The sequence below is a fragment of the Lygodium microphyllum genome, chromosome 18, assembly GCF_053477565.2.
Source record: "Lygodium microphyllum isolate KBCC chromosome 18, Lygodium_microphyllum_v1.1.10, whole genome shotgun sequence".
Classification (NCBI taxonomy): Eukaryota; Viridiplantae; Streptophyta; class Polypodiopsida; order Schizaeales; family Lygodiaceae; genus Lygodium; species Lygodium microphyllum.
The window spans coordinates 30,420,844-30,437,808 of NC_141152.1; the positions used below are offsets into that span (position 1 = coordinate 30,420,844).

The following is a 16,965-nucleotide window of genomic DNA, read 5'->3' on the forward strand; positions in this document are numbered from 1 at the left end:
CCAGAGGTCCATGTTTCTTGCTCACAGACTGATGGGTCTCTTCAGTTCATGCTAGCCACTGCCAATCATCTTATGTCGGATTATGTCCATGCTAATGAGGGTAAAGCTAACTCTTTACTGGATGGGGATCATGTAGTTGCAGTCATGGGAATTGACCTGGTCTCACAGCAGATTGCTGCTTTGCACGAGAGGACAGCCATCTTTTACTTTACAGGAAGGACTCCCTTGATCACCAGAATTTGTGCTTGGTTGCAGTCCATTTTTTTAAAAAAAGTGTGGCTAATTATATTACTTCAGAAAAACCTTGAATACAAAGAAGTGCTCCTGCTCAACAGACTAGCTGGAGCTGATACAGAGTCACAGAAATATCAAATATATAGGCCTCTCAGGATGGTCTAGGGGGGATGGGGGCAAGAAGCCATGGAGGGGGGGTGTATCGCCATTTGGAGCTGCCTGCTTGCATCACGAAAAACAAGTCGTGACAACCCCAAGTGCACATGAAGTAAAGATGGAGCTCCTGACGAGCTCGAGACTCACCATGCACCTGGTTCCATCGGCCGCGAAGGGAGTGGATGATGGAGGTCCAGAGCTCTGCCAAAGTCGCATGTACAAAAAGTCTCTCTCCTCCAAAAACCTCCTGACACCTGACCTTCCAGATATGCCATCCGGTGCGACTTCCTATGATTTCCCAAACCTCAGAGCGGTTTGCTGTGAGCTCCAATACCTAGCAGATGGGTAGAGCCTCCAAGCCGGCTACTGCGCACGACCCAGTCTCAATAAGAAAGATCGTATCCTGCATCCCATCCTCATACAGAAGGTGACAACCCTCGCTCACTGCCTGGCAACAGAATGCTCCCCATGAGATACATCCAAAGCTGGGTGCTATGCGGCGGAGGATGCAACATGCTCCTCTCCACACTAGCTGCGCCGCCTCTCATAACCAGAGGCAGTGCTTTCGAGTTTCCAGAGGCTGTTGTGTGCAGTGTTTACATCCTCCATCCTTTTGCATCTGGGCTAACCAACTCCCTATTACTAGGCCTCCAGGTGCCACCAGCCATACGAAGTACGATACCCTCCTCGGCCTCCAGCTGTCCCATAGGTAGCGCCAAAAGTCCGTCGGAAAGCATCCGTGATGTTGTGCTCTGCCCAGTACCTGCTATGCGACGGCGCCCAGTCCATGTCCTCCTGCATCAGCACGTGTCTGCCAATCCTGGCTGTGTACTCCAGGAACCTCGGTGGCTTCTTGGTGACCGCAGTGGCCAGCCATAGCCACTCTCTTGGATCCCACTCTCTGAAGACATGGTGATCACCTTATTGTCCCAATTGCCACCACAATTCGGTACCTTTTATTCCGCTCTTATTGCTTCAGGGCGGGAGTCGACTCTTCATTGGGAAGAGTTAGTTCCTATAGTGTTGGACCAAGAGGAACAGTTGAACGGACATAATGCTTCCAAATCGGAGGCATTGATTGGTCAAGTCTCTCAAAAGAAGGGGAAGGACCAAAAGAAGAAGGAGGACAACAAATCCAAGAAGGACAAAGAGAAAGAATCGACATGCCAAGTGGTCTGCCCTCGCAAATCCAGAGGCGCCACTCCCGGAGCTCCACCCAGAAAACATAGGGGTCCAGTCGCCATGTCTTCTAGGCCGGTGATGGCTGCTCGTGTGTGCACCTCTTGTGCGTGGAGGATGGGATCCCTTAGTGTCTCCTGTAATAATCTATGCATGGCTGCTAGGTCCCGCCAGAGTGCTCTCTCCTCCTCCCAACACTGCTGCCTGGCTTGTAGGGCTGCCTCCTGGCAGATACTCCCGTAGCTAGGCTCTTGATGGGGAGTGTCCAACGACCCTGACCAAAGATCGCTGTTTCTTTCAACTCCAGCTCTGTGGCCTGGATGATGGCTAAGAGTTATTCCTCAGAGAGGATGATGCGCAAGGTGTTTGACTGTGGAGCACTCGTAGAATGTGCCGGCGTCTGACCAGAGGTTTCCATTGTGGGTCCCCACTGGGAACTTACCTATCATGCTGGTGTGCTATCGAAGGGGGGAGTTGCTGCAGGGGGAGGGAGCAACTGGAGGGGGGGGAGTTGCTGTTTTCAAGTTAGGTGGTGTGTCTGCCTGGCCGGGCCTCAAGGTGGAGGAGGCAAGGGCAGCGCGTGCGGGGGGGCGGGGGTAGCGCGAAAGGTCCGGGGGCCATAGGGCGGTGGGGGGGGGGGCAGCGAAATCACGAGGAAGAGGGCGTAGGGGGACAATGTGGTGGCGAGGATGGGTGGCGTAGCTTGACGCCGAGACGGGGGGAGTAGTGTGATGGCACGTTGCATGCGAGAGGGACGGGGGGTGTGACGCTAGTTAGCCGGGGGGAGGGGGATTGACGGGGTTGCGATGATGGGGGAGAGGGCAACGGCATGTTGGTAGAGAGTTATCGAACCAACTCCAAGGATACCCTCTAGAAAGTCTTCTTGAGATCTTTGGATAGCTCGTCTAATTTAGGCGAAACTTGTATGGACTATAGTCCATACTAGTTGAGGTTCTTTTTCGTTCCTCGAAAGTGCGGGCTCTCATTATGCAACACATTCCTTTGTTTATGGATGGGTAGCTAGTTCATATGATCCCTTGGAGGCCTATGGCCAAGTTTCAAGAGGTGCTGAGGCAGGCATGCCCAATTTGGATGGAGATGGTTGATTTTCCTTCATATCTTTGGAGACTCCTCCCTCTGGTATTGAGAACCTTTGGTGAGGTTTTGGTGGAACCTCCGATGGGTTCCTGCAATAGGAATAGGGCATATATGCTTTGGGATATAAGGAAACCTCGCACGACCAAAATTTGTTTTGTGGTTCCAAGGTTGCAAACGTTGGTTTATGAGTTGAAATGGGGTACTTTTGTTGGACACTGCTTCATATGTGGCCAATTGGGCCATTTCATTTTAGAATGTGACACAAATCCTGAGGTATTGCAGCGCTCTATGGATCCTGACATGGATATGGAAGACCACCATCCTCAGCAGATGCTTCAGCAGCCAAAAGCTGATCTTGAGCAGCTTTCTCAACATGGTCGTGATGATGGGAAGAAGGATGTTTTTCAAGTTGGTGTGGAGCGTGCTTTGCTTGCGGTCGGACGCGCAGAATTTGTTCCTTCAGGAGGATTATTGGGTCACTATGGTTAGATGTAAAAATAGATAGGATTCTTGTTCGACTCCTGCCCATCCAATCACTCAGACCTTTCAATGTAGAGGTAGGGGTTTTTATATGAAACCTCAATCTTCGCTTGCACTAATAGTGGATGATAAAAGGTCTTCTGATTTTGCTTTGCGCTTTGATGCGCGTGGGAGGCTTGTGCCTCCTCGGGATGTTCTCCGTTCACAGCAACAGCAGTTTCCTTCCTGTGCTTTGATTGCTGGTTTACAAAGGGCAGATCTTGTAGATGTAATTCAAAGTGAAATGGAGAGATTTCAGGCAGCTAAAGCTATTGATGTAAAAGGGAAAGGGAAAGCGGTGGTTCAATAGTTTGTCTCATTTGTGATTTATCATGAGAATTGCTTTGTGGAATGTGAAAGATATTTCTTCGGCAACAAGCAATATCAGTTGTGGAAAGTTGTGTTAGTTGGAGATTGGGATGTTTTTTGTGCTATGGAGCATAAACAACATGCTTTGGCTGGATCTTCTTATGTTTACAAGGATTATGCAGCCTTTTTTAGTAGTCGAGCTCCACATAAATTTGGAGTTATGTTGGCTGTCAAATCTTCCTTGCAACCATCATTGGTTTCTCAAGACCCTCACTTCCAATTTCTGATTGTGGAAATACTTTATGAGGGAGAGGTTTTGTGGCTGGTGGGTATGTATGCTCCTTTTGGTGCAAGGGAACATTGTTAGCTTTGGGATGACTTGCATTGCCTTGCCATGGCTCGTCAAGCCTTTGTCATGGGTGATTTTAATGCATGCGTATCTGGGGATCAGGCGACTTCCCCGCATTTAGTCATGGATTTAAGGCTCTCCCTGCTCATTTGCCTCTTCATTTTAACCAATCTTTTTTGCAACAAAATCACTTTTCGGATGATGTTCAACAACTGATCGTTTCTTTTAGCTTGAGGGCCCTATGTGGAGGGATGGATGCATGGACTGTTTTTAGGGAAAACGCCCGAGTGTTTTCTAGACAATATGGTATTCAGCACGCTTTCTCTAATTACGAGCTGAATTGTAGCGTGCTCAATCTTTATTGGCTCATTCATTGTCTCTATGTCAGTCAAGAGATTCCAATGATGACTTGGTCACATGCATTGAATGGTTGAAAGGTAGGGTTCAATCTCTTGAGGAAGAGGAATATGCAAAATACAAATTGTTGGGTAGAGCCGAAGCTTTACACGACAATAACTTTCAATCCCATCAATTTTTTGCTCGTCTGCACTAGAAATATGCCTGGGAAAATATATTGCGTTTAATGGATGGGCAAGGTGTTATGGTGACTGATCCTGCTTCCATCATTTGGATGAGTGTTGACTTTTATAGATCCTTATTGGGTCCGCAAGAGATTCTTTCTGATGCTGTTCACTCTGCTCGTCGATATATTTGTGAGTTGGTTAGTAAACAGGTCAAACCTGAATGGGTGGATTTAATGGAGGCTGATATTTCAGAAGATGAAGTGGAAGAAGTGCTGTCCCACTTGCCTTGAAGGAAAAAACCTGGCTGGGATGGGCTGCCTAATGAGCTGTTTTCAGCCCATGTGGAGCAGCTTAAGGACCCATTAACTCGCCTGTGTTAGCAAGTGTGGAATTCTGGTATGATGCCTTCAGACTGGAAGATTGCTATCATTAGGTTAATGCTCAAGGTTTCCTCTCCAACCTCTTTGAAACAAATGGAGACCCATTTCTGTTATGGGTTCTTTATATAAAATCTTCTCCAAAATCATTGCCAATAGATTGTAGAAGGTATTTCCGCACCTGGTTCATCCACATCAATACGGTTTCATTAAAGGCCGGAATATAATGCACAACATTTTGAATGTTGAACTGGGAATTGACTATGCCAAAGCTTCAGGCCAGTAGGTTGTTATGCTTCAACCTGATATTGAGAAGGCATTTGATTATGTTAGCTGGTCTTTTTTGCGACAATTAATGTCTACAATGGGATTCGGTCCTCGCATGATTTCTTTGGTAGATACCATTAGTTAGGGTACTGTGGCTCGTATTGCACTTAATGGAGGGATCACGGAGAAAATTGTCTTATCTCGGTCTCTTCGGCAAGGCTACCCTCTCAGCCCTTTGCTGTTTGCTTTAGTCACTCACCCGATGTTCTCATTGTTGGATAAGTTGGCTGATCAAGGCGAGATAGTTGGCTTGTCTCTTCCTTGTGGTACCCAACTTGTGGGTCAATCTTTGGCAAAAAATTCTTTTATGTTTCTCAAGTTATTCATGCTTTCTAGTGGCATGTGCTTAATTCCACGAGGTCTATTAAGGTCTCCCAGTCTTTTCTCCTTTCTCATTTGATTGCATCCTGGTAGGAGATGTTACGTTTTGCAATTTGGTGCCCTCTTGATATTCGTATGGAGGAGAATTCGCTACAAGGAGAAGTATCGGCCTCCTCCAGGTTGTTGGTCTGGCCGGATAAAGATTTGTAGAGAGACAAGTTTAATCGGATGGCTCGTTTGGGGTTGCAGACAGTCCTTGATGGTGCTATTCCAGAGCAGCCCCATCTTTATTCTTTTAGGCGTATTTGTCAGTACTTCCGGGTTCCTTGCGGATATAGTGACATTTGGTTATCCATACAGGACAGACTTCAGAGGTTCTCTCCTTTGCCTGCATTACAACCATTGCATCCATGGCGTGAGTGGATGTTTGTGCTTCCTGATGATTTCAAGAAGAGGTTAGCTAATCAGATATATCATCAGATGGTGGAGGCCAAGAAATGGGTCACTCGGAAGGTTAGTAAATTATGGCATATTAGGGATAGCAAAAAGAAATGGTAGGAAAGATTTATCGAGCTTTGGAAGTCTAAGGTTTTGTATCAGGGTAAAGTGTTCATGTGGAGGCTGCTTGTTGGGGGTCTTCCAACTAGGGATGTGATGTGTGCCCGGGTCGTTATGTATTTTGCACTACATGTGATGAGACATTGCTTCATCTCTTTGTCTCTTGCGCTGTTGCTCGACAGATTTGGAGTTTTATTTTCTGCATGTGGTCCTCCGCGACTCAGCACCGGATACTTGCTCGTTCATCGATTATGGGAAACATGCTCTCTATGTCTTCTTCTCATTTAGATTATTCTTGCCTTTTCCATTTCCTTAGATGGACAGCCCTGTGGCATATTTGGCGTACTCGGAATGCCTTTATTTTTGGTTTAGTATCGGGCATCCACGGTCATGTGGCCCGCGTACGTGGTTTAGTGCTATGGTAGATCTCTTCTATGATGTCAGCTGACTTGGTTCTTCCTGACATTGCTGCTCCATGGCTGGCTATTGTTCGCTCTACTCTTGTTGTCCTTTCTGTGTGATCTCTTTGTGTTACTCATGTAGAAGGTTGTTTTGAAAGCTTGATGGCTTCATTACAATTGTTTCCTTCCTGTTTGGTTGGCCTGAAGGCCTGATGTAAATATTTCCATACATTAATATACACTTATTCATAGAGAGAGAAAGAAAGAAAGAAAGAAAGTTATATTAACGTCTTCTAAAGACCAAAACTGGCCTATGAGACAAACTGTGATATAACTGATGAGGTCCAGCTATCCAAAATAAAAGTGCTGAATGAAAAGCTAAAAACTGGAAACTGAAAATACGGTGCTGTGAGTGTGATAAGTGTCGTGTATGTGTATGTGCGTATGTAGCTCTAGTACTCTAGATAATGGCTACAAAAGGGGAACAAATGTCGGCTGTGATAGGGGAACAACTGTCGGCTGTGATAAAATGGTGCGATGTGTATATGTAACAGATGCAGGGAGATATACTATCCTGGGATGTAGTAGCAGTCGTCGAAGTCGCTAATAGCAGGTGATCCCTCCTGGATGCAGGATGTGATACATCGGCGGTGGAGAAAGAGCAAATTGGAGATCTGAGATCCAATGTGTCGAGTGTCGTCGGATCTCAGTCTGCTGTCGATATAGATCAAGAATCCTCCGGATCTCCTGTCGGTGTGGCTGTGGGGTCCGAAACCCACGGATCCTCGTGCGGCGTCGGGTACGCTGGTCCTCAGCCTGCTGTAGTGTGAGCCCGGAGGTCTGGCTGGAGGCTGGTACAGTAGCTCTCACTCTGTCTGTCTGAAAGAACTGTGTAATAGTCGTCTGGGTGGGCCCCTCTCTGATTGGGACCCGCTGTGTGCTCTGCTCTCTGATGTGCCATGCCTCTCCCAGAAAACGGCCAAATGATCTCCGATCCATATCAGTCATACATCCCTGAAGTGAGCTGCTCAATGTGTATCTAGATCTCAACTCTGAGTATGCCGGGCATCTGTGAGAGAGAGAGAGAGAGAGAGAGAGAGGGAGAGAGAGAGAGAGAGGGAGAGAGAGAGAAAATTGATGGTGGACGATAGGGTGCCTTGTCCCTGAGCTGCCTGCAGAAGCCCCGTCCCTGAGCCGGCTGCGGACGTCGTCACTCCCTGCCTGCGGACTCCTACTTGAGGATGGATGAGACTCGTTGTGGACGGCCGTGACTACACGCAGAGCCCCGTTTTTTTTGCTGTGTTCGCCTCTTGCCATCCCGTCTTCTGCCTTGCCCGTCCGTCTTCTGCCCTACTCGCGACTCTCATCGGCGACCTGTTTCTCGTCTTCTGCCCTGCCTTTGCGTCTTCTGCCCTGCTCGCGACCATCATCCTCGACCTGTTCTGACTTTCCCTGGCGCCCTGCACCATGTCTGACCGCGTGGGTCTGAGGACCTCCTTTGATCTCGGGTAAGACAGACTGAGAGTGAGAGAGATTGTAAAGGTCTGTACAAACAGAACAGCAGAGGATAGATTGGCGCTGAGGACCTGAGGTTCAATGGGATACAGAAGGAGACGGATTCAGTTCTATTCTGAGACAGACAGCCAGGGTTGGATTTATCTGTGTAATAGGCATAAACTTCAGAAATGGCGAATTTTCAGGAATCGAATGGTATTGATATGGCCTTTCTAGACCAGCATATTGGAAATGGGGACGATAAAGACGTGGCGGAATCAGATGGTGATTTGTCAGCTGGAGATTCTGGACAGTTAATGGAAGGGGATGAGATGGGTAAATGTTGCAAGATGTCGGTCAAAGAACTGGACTTGTGTGCCCTGAATTTGCCTTCGCAAAATGTTCATGCTTCATGTTCTCTGACTAATGAGTCTTTTCAGTTTATGTTGGCCACGGCCAATCATCTGATGTCAGAATATGCTCAAGCTAATGAGGGTAAAATGAATTCATTACCAAAAGGGGAACATGTGGTCATAGTTATGGGTGCGGATCTGGTTCTCCAGCGGATTGCTGCCTTCCATGAGAGGGCAGCCATCTTTTACTTGATTGGAAGGACTCCATTGATCACTAGAATCCGTGCTTGGTTGCAATCTATGCTTGCCAATGTGGAGATGAGTCAGGATGATGGTTCAGGGCATGGGTAGGCTTCCTTGGTGGAAGAGATTTATGATGGGCTGAGGGGTTTTTTTGAGGTCCTCTTCCGCTCCCCGGAAGTGCATGCTCATATTATGCAACGTATCCTGTTGTTCATGGATAGTAAGTTAGTTCATATGGTTCCATGGAGGCCTATGACGGAGATTTAGGAGGTACTTTCATGCATATCTTTGGCAACTTCTTCCCTTGGTTTTGAGATCTCTTGGTGAGGTGTTGGTGGATCCTGGATTGGCCTCCCGTAATAGGAATAGGGCATATATGCTTTGGGATACAGGGAAACCTTGCCCTCATTTTGAGGTTTTGGGATTGCAAACTTTGGTTTATGAGCTAAAATGGGGCACATTTGTCGGACACTGTTTTAGATGTGGACAATTGGGACATTTCCTTTCAGAATGTGATAGAAGCCAAGAGGTAATGTAGTGGTCTATGGATCCTGATTTGGATACGCATGACCATCTTCCCTAGCAGATGGTTCAGTAGCCTGAAGCTGTTCTTGCGCCGCTTGTCCAACAGGGACAAGTAGATGGAAAGAAGGCTGCTTCTCAAGTGGGTACTCAACGTGCATTGGTTTCGGTGGTCAGAACTTGGCTCGTCAGGACAATTCTTGGGTTACGGTGGCTCGCCGTAATGCTAGACATGAGCCTTGGTCAACTCCTATTCGCCCAGCTTCGCAAAATATCACTCAGACTTTTTCGAAAAAGCTCTGTCGTCGCGTTGCCTGCTACCCCCGCCTCTCGACTACTCCCTCACAATCGTCGCCTGCACTGGTGCCCCCTCCTTTCCCGCCTGAGCTCTCGCCTTGCCTTGCCCGTCGCCCCACCAGTCTTCCACTCTGTCCCGCCTTGCCAGTCGCCCCATCCCATCGCCCGTCCTGTATGTCGTCCCGCCTTGCCCTGTCCGTCGCCCCCGCCTTGTACGTCGCCCCGCCTCGTCGCCTCTCCTGTCCGTTGTCCTGCCCTGCAGGTCGCCCCGTCCCCCCGCCCTGCTTGTCGTTTCACCTTGCGCTACCCGTTGCCCCGCCTTGGCCAGTTCGTCCCTCCCCGTCCGCAACCTCGGACCCATCTGTAGCAAACACAACAGGATTCCCCTCCCTCGCCATCGATTCCCCACCCTCCAGTTGCTTCCCCCCCCCGGTCAGACGCGGACGCACTCAGCGAGTGCCCCCCAATCAAACACCTTGCGTGTAGTCCTCTCTGAGGAGCAACTCTTAGCCGTCCGAGCTAAGGAGCTGGAGCTAATGGAAACAACAATTTATGGTCAGGTAGTAGGACATTCCCCAACCAAGGCTCAGCTTCGAGACTGGCTACACTCCACCCTGTGCATCGGGATTGCGCAGATAGAGGAGGCGATCCTATTGGGCCAAGGGATCTTCATGGTCCGGCACAGCTTGGTGGACGCAGCTCGCGAGTTACTTGCCAGTTCACCATATGTGTCCGCGAAGGGGGTCATACACATGGTCCCTTGGTATAGGGGCTTTACTGTGGAGGCATTTGTACTCCACAACAGGTTTCTTTGGAACCCAGTCACTCTTCTTTTCCCTGGCATGGCGATTGAGTATCGTCAGTTGGTGAAATACTTTGAAAGGCTTTTCGGCACTATCCTTCCCGTGTCCTTTGCGGATGCAGTTACAACTGCAGGAGTCCCAAAGGTACGGGTGGCAGTGAAAGAGGTCAAGAATATCCCACAGTTCCTAGAGATTGAGACAGGTGGACACTCCTTTAGGCAGCAGGTCATTGTGACGGGGCAGCTAGGGCAGTGCCTGCGTTGTCACGACTTTGGGCATCAAGCAGCAGGTTGCACGCGTTTCGGAGCCAAGGTGGCTCCGCTGACAGGCCCACAAGTGGACGCTGATGGCTTCACACGGGTCCAGAGACGACAGAGAGGGAGACGATAGGGGGGGTGCAGCCTGCGTCTCAAACCCAGCCTCGGCAGTAAGGAGCAGGTGGGTGCGTCTCAGACCCCCACCCAGCAGGACTGCAGGCCCCCACATCCACCACCGGCGCTAGAGACCACCTCTCTTGAGTCCGCACAGCCCCCACACCCACCTCCCTCCACATCCCAGCCCAGGGCCCCTGGCCCACAGCCCCCCACTTCAAGGACCACTAGCCTCCCCCCCCCCCAACACACACACATGCACACCAGTCCGACCTCCCGCCTCCCACAGGAGGTAATGAGCCACACACGCCTACATCCTCTTCGCACCAGCAGTCCTCCCCTCCCATACAGCCACCAGCTCATCCACCCCTGCCGCCCGTCACACTTTCCCGAGACAGACACACCTTTTGCCACAGGAGTTCTTCCGCAGTGGCCCATGGTCCTACTTGAGAGTTGCGGAGCGTGGAGAGTTTCCACTGCCTCTAGAGGTGGGGATCTTCGTTGTTCGTAAGTCAAGGAGGGGCAAGGTCCATCTACTAGCACCACCGGATGGACCAAACTACACCTTTTTTCTTCAGTCCTCTCACTCAGGGGAGTGGACGACGACACAGATATAGGAAGAGTTGAAAAGTCAGGTGGCGGACCACACCTCCCAGTGGATGGGAGGAGGAGGACTAGCATTGTGTTGCACAGGAGTGGCCTGGTTGCATGGACATTAACTGGTGGGCTGGTGCTGAGGTCCCTCATTTGAGCATTATCTTTCGAGCCCCTCCACAGTGGAGAGCTCTGAGGGATGTGATTGAGTGGCCCCTGGCACAAGCGGCCCGTTTCTACCATTGCACAGAGTCTCGATTCTCAACATGGTTGATAGATGCATTGATAGGTGTAAGGGTGCGTGCACACCCGAACACTGTAAAAGGCACGGTGACCCTTTATTCGCAACAATGATCATCCCATCTCAGCTGTCACTAGGGATGGGATACTGTTCCACACCCATTGCTTGTGTTGGATCACCCGAGCTGAGACTGTCTTGGACTGAAAAAGCTGTCCTTTGTAGAAGGGAATGGCAAGTTGCATCACCTCCTTTGGACATGATTGGACACTCCCATACTGGCCATGGAGGCTGAAGATCTAGTCCCCCCTTGCAAGGTTTGCCTGCAGCTTCTTTTAAATGATAAGGTTCTTGGGTTTGTGAGATCCATTGACCCAAAGGCTATTGACATTCTATGATGCCAGGTGGGGACTCGGGATGAGTAATGAGGGTGGATGAATAGGTTCCTCTTTGGTGTAATTGAAGACAAAGTGCTGAAACTTGAAGAGCTATGCTGTCATTTGGCTGCTGAGCCTGATCGGTGAAGTCATGTCATTTGAGGCATTGATTTGGTTGACGAGTGACAGTAATTGGCTGAACAAGAGTAGTGCCGCCCACTGCAGTCTCCGAAGCTGATGGTACCTTATGGGTTACCATCACTCAAACATCTGGCACCCAAGCACAAGTCATGAGAAGCACATCACGAATTTGTATTGAAAGTCCTTTACTAGATGACAACTCTCTATTGCCAAGACAAGGAAAATGAGGGTCATTGTGTACGGTGGGAGCTCATACCTGTAGTGAAATGCCCAATGTAATGAAATGGTTATACCAGAGCACCATGCAGATAACCCCTATCCCAACAACCACTAGGGAGTTATCTATGAGTTCGTGAGCAGCTTCTGGTGTCAAAAGCCAAACCACAGAGATGACCCACCCCACAAGAATTGCCTCAACTATTTGGGTTGTGCTAACGAGGGTGGAGCCAATTATGGAGCTGTTCATGTGAGGAGGGTTGTCCTACAATCTTGCTGAAGAACATTGTTTCAGAGTTTTCCTTCTCTGAGGCTCATATCAATTTGAGCTTCTCATCCCACATGATGACATGCAAGGTAGAAAGCAGGAAGCATATTGCCAAGAAACGTGTTTCTTAAGGTTATGGACGTGTCTCGTACTCAGGTGTTTCATAAATGTATGAAACATCTATTTTAAACGTCATAACAAAGCCCTGCCCGAAAAGATGCGTTTGAACTTTTGTGATCAAATATATCATGGATTCATTTGACATGTTAACATGGAGTATCATTAATGTTTGGCATTGATTGCAGGGATTCTGTTTTCCATCTATGCTTCTCCAATAATTTCAGGTTAATGTTGGTCATGGAAAACGGACCGCGATGTATGTAAATATTGATGTTGTGTTGAATGTTAATTCAAACTGTATTAGAGTCATGAATCATGATTGATGTATTTTGTGGGAGCTCGCAGGTCTGAGAGGGGTGGAGAAGACAATGTGGGGTGGAGTACACAAGGAGAAATTGAGCAGAAGAGGAGGGTGAAGTAAAGGGAGTGGACTGCATTATGGAGGAGGCAGCAGCATGAGATAGGAAGGGGAAGTGAGCTGGCAGTCTGGCTGGTGGGAGAAGGAAGAGGATGGTAGGAGGGGGAGGAGGTTCAAAGGGGAGCTAGTGAGGGTCCAGGAGCTTGTGCGAAGAAATCTTGATACCGAAATAGAGTGAAGCTTTGTTTGTGAGTACGAGTGTCATAATTGCCCATCATAACATGGACTAGATCTTGTAGGAAATGTTGGATTTGTTCAGAGGCCTTCCTACAATCAACAAGCAGCAGCTTCTCCATATACGAATTCTGCATTTAAGATTTGCAGTATAAATATGAAGTGATAAGCTCAATGAACGGTCAAAGTGTCTGACTTATTTATCTGATGCCATTGGCAGGTGCCTTTCCAGGCCAAAATGATCGATACTTCGCTGTTAACGAGCACTGAACAGAAGTGGGTTGATGAGTACCACATGGATTGCCGTAAGCATCTGAGCCCCCTGCTCTCAGGATCGGCCCTCGAGTGGTTGACTAAGGCAACAGAACCTTTGGCTTGTTGAAATTACGGCAAACCTCTTGTAACCATCTGAGGCAGATCGAAACAAAAGGGGGGAACATTCAGCACCCAGTCGGTTCGCTGGGCAGTGCTGCTTGCTTTGTAAACAGCATCTGTAGTACATGGTGGCAACCGATGAATGCATTGGATAAATTTCTTGTCTCGTGGTGTTACTTGTTTTGCGAAATTCAGCAAGGTAATGCTCGCTCAGCCTAATAGTAAGCCGAAGGGGAAATCCTACTTGGCGGCTAGAGTAGAGGTGAATGCTTGAGGCCATTCCAGGTAGTAGTAAACGTAACACAGCACTCTTAATTTGTTTGACGCTCGTTGCATATATTAAAGTTATTGTGTTCCGTAATCCACACCCTCCTGTCTTCTGGAGGCATTGGAAATACTTGTGTTGTATATACATGCCATTGCTAAAGCTGCGGTTCTACTTTGAGGTGTTCCAAATATACCATAATGAACAAGGGGTACTTCTTCGGGAAAATAAAGTTAGATATCCAAGTCCTCACGAATGACTACATCCTTCTTGAAATCAGACTTGGAATTTGTAGCTCGCACAAATCCAGCAAGGTCTGTTAACTTTATTTTCTTAGGTGCGTGAGCATTAGTAACTTGAGATTTAGATGAAATGGCTTTTGATTAGCCAACTAACAAGCATTGTGGTCAGGTGTGTGTGATTAGCACTAGTCAATTGAGATAAAAGTGCTTTACTGTGATGTGGTGGTTATTTGCAGTTTCATGTGGGTCTTGAACTCACGATTGCATGCATTCCTTTTTCCTCGTATACCAGTCTATAGTCGTTAGCGCAAACTCCATGCTAGGGGCGCTTTTCATGTAGACTGCAATGTATAGTTGCTTTGTATACATAGATGGCATACAGGACATACAAACTACATTCTACAGCTGCTTGGCACATATGGGAGGTGACAAAACGTGGGCACAATTCCATGTGGCTATCCTACTTGTGTTTTGGTTCTATCACAATTGTTATTTGCAAGTGGATTCATTTCCTTGTTTGTTGTATTGTGTTCTAATTGTCACATTTACATTGATGGGTCTCCATATATATGACACATCTCTTGTAAGTACCTTGTTTTCATGTTTGTGGGTCTAGTTATTTGCTTGCTTTCTTACTAAGTTGTGTGCATGCTTGTTCTTTGTGCATAGATATCTCTGCCACAATAACCCGTGTGTGGCTTGTCCAAATAGTGATTGTTGCTTGATTTTGACATGAGTCAAGGTATGTGTTAATCAGTTACGTGTGACAAACCTAGGTTGCCAGAGTTGTGTTGACACTACAAATTGTTGGAGTTCTCTTACCATTATTCATATGCTTTGCTTGCTTTCTCTTACCACCAAACCAAGGGTTGCTTGTATGCTTTTTCTAAAACATGAAGGATTGTTTGCATGCATAAGCTGAGAGTTTTTTTTAAAAAAAAATCACCTTCCCTATGGTGTAAGGGTATTACCAAGGGGTGAGGTTAGACTTTGCGCTTTTGCCCTAGCAATGAGATGTATCCAAAGTCTTACTTACTATTCTTAATAACACTACCAAGGGGTGAGGTTAGACTTTGCGCTTTTGCCCTAGCAATGAGATGTGTCCAAAGTCTTACTTACTATTCTTAATACCACTACCCAGATACCGACATCATTGAGTTTGCAACTCAAAATTAGAGAATGTGCTTTGAAGGACTTGCTAAAGTACTTACATGCTTAGTGGAGGGTGGATGGAGGAAAAATTAGCAATGAAGGTGGTTGCAATTAACAAGAGGATTGAAGATGAAGTTAAAGAAATGATAGTCAATATGCAAGAGGAGGTGCAAAAGGAAATTAAAATAAGGATGGAAAGAGACACATTTATTATTTAATGAAGCTACATTGCAAACGAATGCATTTTGTGCACATTGAGAAGACCACCTTGGAAAGTGGGATGAGAACGAGGAACTAGATAAAGGTTGCCAAGCAAGTTCAAAGTTGTATATGCAGTAGGCCAAAATTGAAAGAAAAAGGACTCTAGTCGATGGTATTTTGGAAAATTAGTGAGTAAGAAAATAATCAACTATGTTATTTGGGATCGTGCAAGGCAAAGTTGTAGTATGGAAGTAATCAAAAAGTTCAAATGGAACCATAATGTGGATCACAGATGAACTTATACTAGAACAATTGAAAGCATGGCTAGTTGTAATTGCTAGAATGAAGGCCAGAGAAGACGATAAACGGGCAATTGGCCAAGCCATCATGGAGAAGTTAAAAAAGTCCAAGTATCGAGTTCGTTTAGGGTCATGATGTACTTAGTAGCTTTTAGAGCTTTAGTAGTTAATTTTCTTTTTATACCATGGCACCCTATAGTGGATATGTTTTTGTACCATTGGCACTCTAAAGTGGATTACAACTAAAATTTTGATATATATCTCTAACGATTAGATGGAAGTCAAGGAAATGATAATCAAAAGTATGAAAGGAGATACCAAAGGAAATTAAAGGAAAGGAAGGGATAGATTAATAAAATATAATAAACACTCTTTTTAGTAGTTAATGTAGCTACATTGCAAAAGAAAGTTACTTTTCATGCACGTTTAGGCAACCTCCCTAGTGGGGGACATGGAAAACAAGAGGCAATAGTTAATGAAAATTGCCAATAAGCATGTTCAGAGTCACAAGCTAGAGACTAAACTAAGGCTAATATTGGAAGAACAAGGGTTTGATTAAATGGTACCATGGAAAATCACTTAGCAATGAGAATGAAGCAACTATGGTATTTGGATATACGCAAGATAAGAGTTGGAGTATCCAAACAATCAAATTAAAATGTGCATCTAAATAAACTTATCTCAATACAATCAAAGCATGACTATATTAAATGGCCAAAGTAAAGGTGGCTAAAAAGAGGGAAAATGGGCAGCTAATGAAGGTGGAAAAGTCGTCATTGAGGAGTTTGGAAAGCCTAAGCATTGAGTTGCTTTAGGATAATGTTGTATTTGGCAACTTTTATAGTTTTAGAAGTTGGTGTTCCTTTTATGTCAATGAAATCTCGCTATGGATTTCGTTTTTTGCTAGTGGCATCTACAAGTAGATTGTTGTTAAAACCTTGATGTATATCTCTTTGTTCTATATGTTGTTGAGGTGTCTTAAAGGACATTAATACACACACACACACACACACACACACACACACACACTCTCTCTCTCTCTCTCTCTCTCTCTCTCTCTCTCTCTCTCTCTCTCTCTCTCTCTCTCTCTCTCTCTCTCTCTCTCTCTCTCTCTCTCTCTCTCGTGTGTGCACATGCATGTGCATGTGTGTGTGTGTGTGTGCGCGCGCATGTAAAGAGGATACTTTGTGTCTGACAACCCATGAACTATTATATCATTGCATTGAGTGTCAAAGATAAACATTTGATTGACTCACAGTCATTTTTCCCTAAATAAGGACGTGTGTAGAAACTGTATTAGAATAAAGACCTTTATTAAACATCTTGTGCATCTTCTTGAATAACCTAAGTTTAATATAGACTTAGATTCACTATTATCTATTCATGTATTGATTCACAATCAATATGTTGTGTTATGTGCTATATGTTTCATGTAGGTGGGGTTCTTTTT

At 46.5% G+C, this 16,965-nt stretch overlaps 1 protein-coding gene across 2 annotated transcripts in view; it reads left to right on the forward strand.

Moving 5' to 3' along the window:
• APP1 (aminopeptidase P1) overlaps positions 1-13,521 on the forward strand; it is a 109,345-nt gene extending 95,824 nt beyond the window's left edge. For both annotated transcript variants that reach the window (XM_087698528.1, XM_087698527.1), the window contains one exon: positions 13,202-13,521. In XM_087698528.1, coding sequence (XP_087554654.1) covers positions 13,202-13,363 — 162 coding nt within the window. In that variant the 3' untranslated portion in view covers positions 13,364-13,521. The remainder of the gene's footprint in view (positions 1-13,201) is intronic.
• The last annotated feature ends 3,444 nt before the right edge of the window (positions 13,522-16,965 follow it).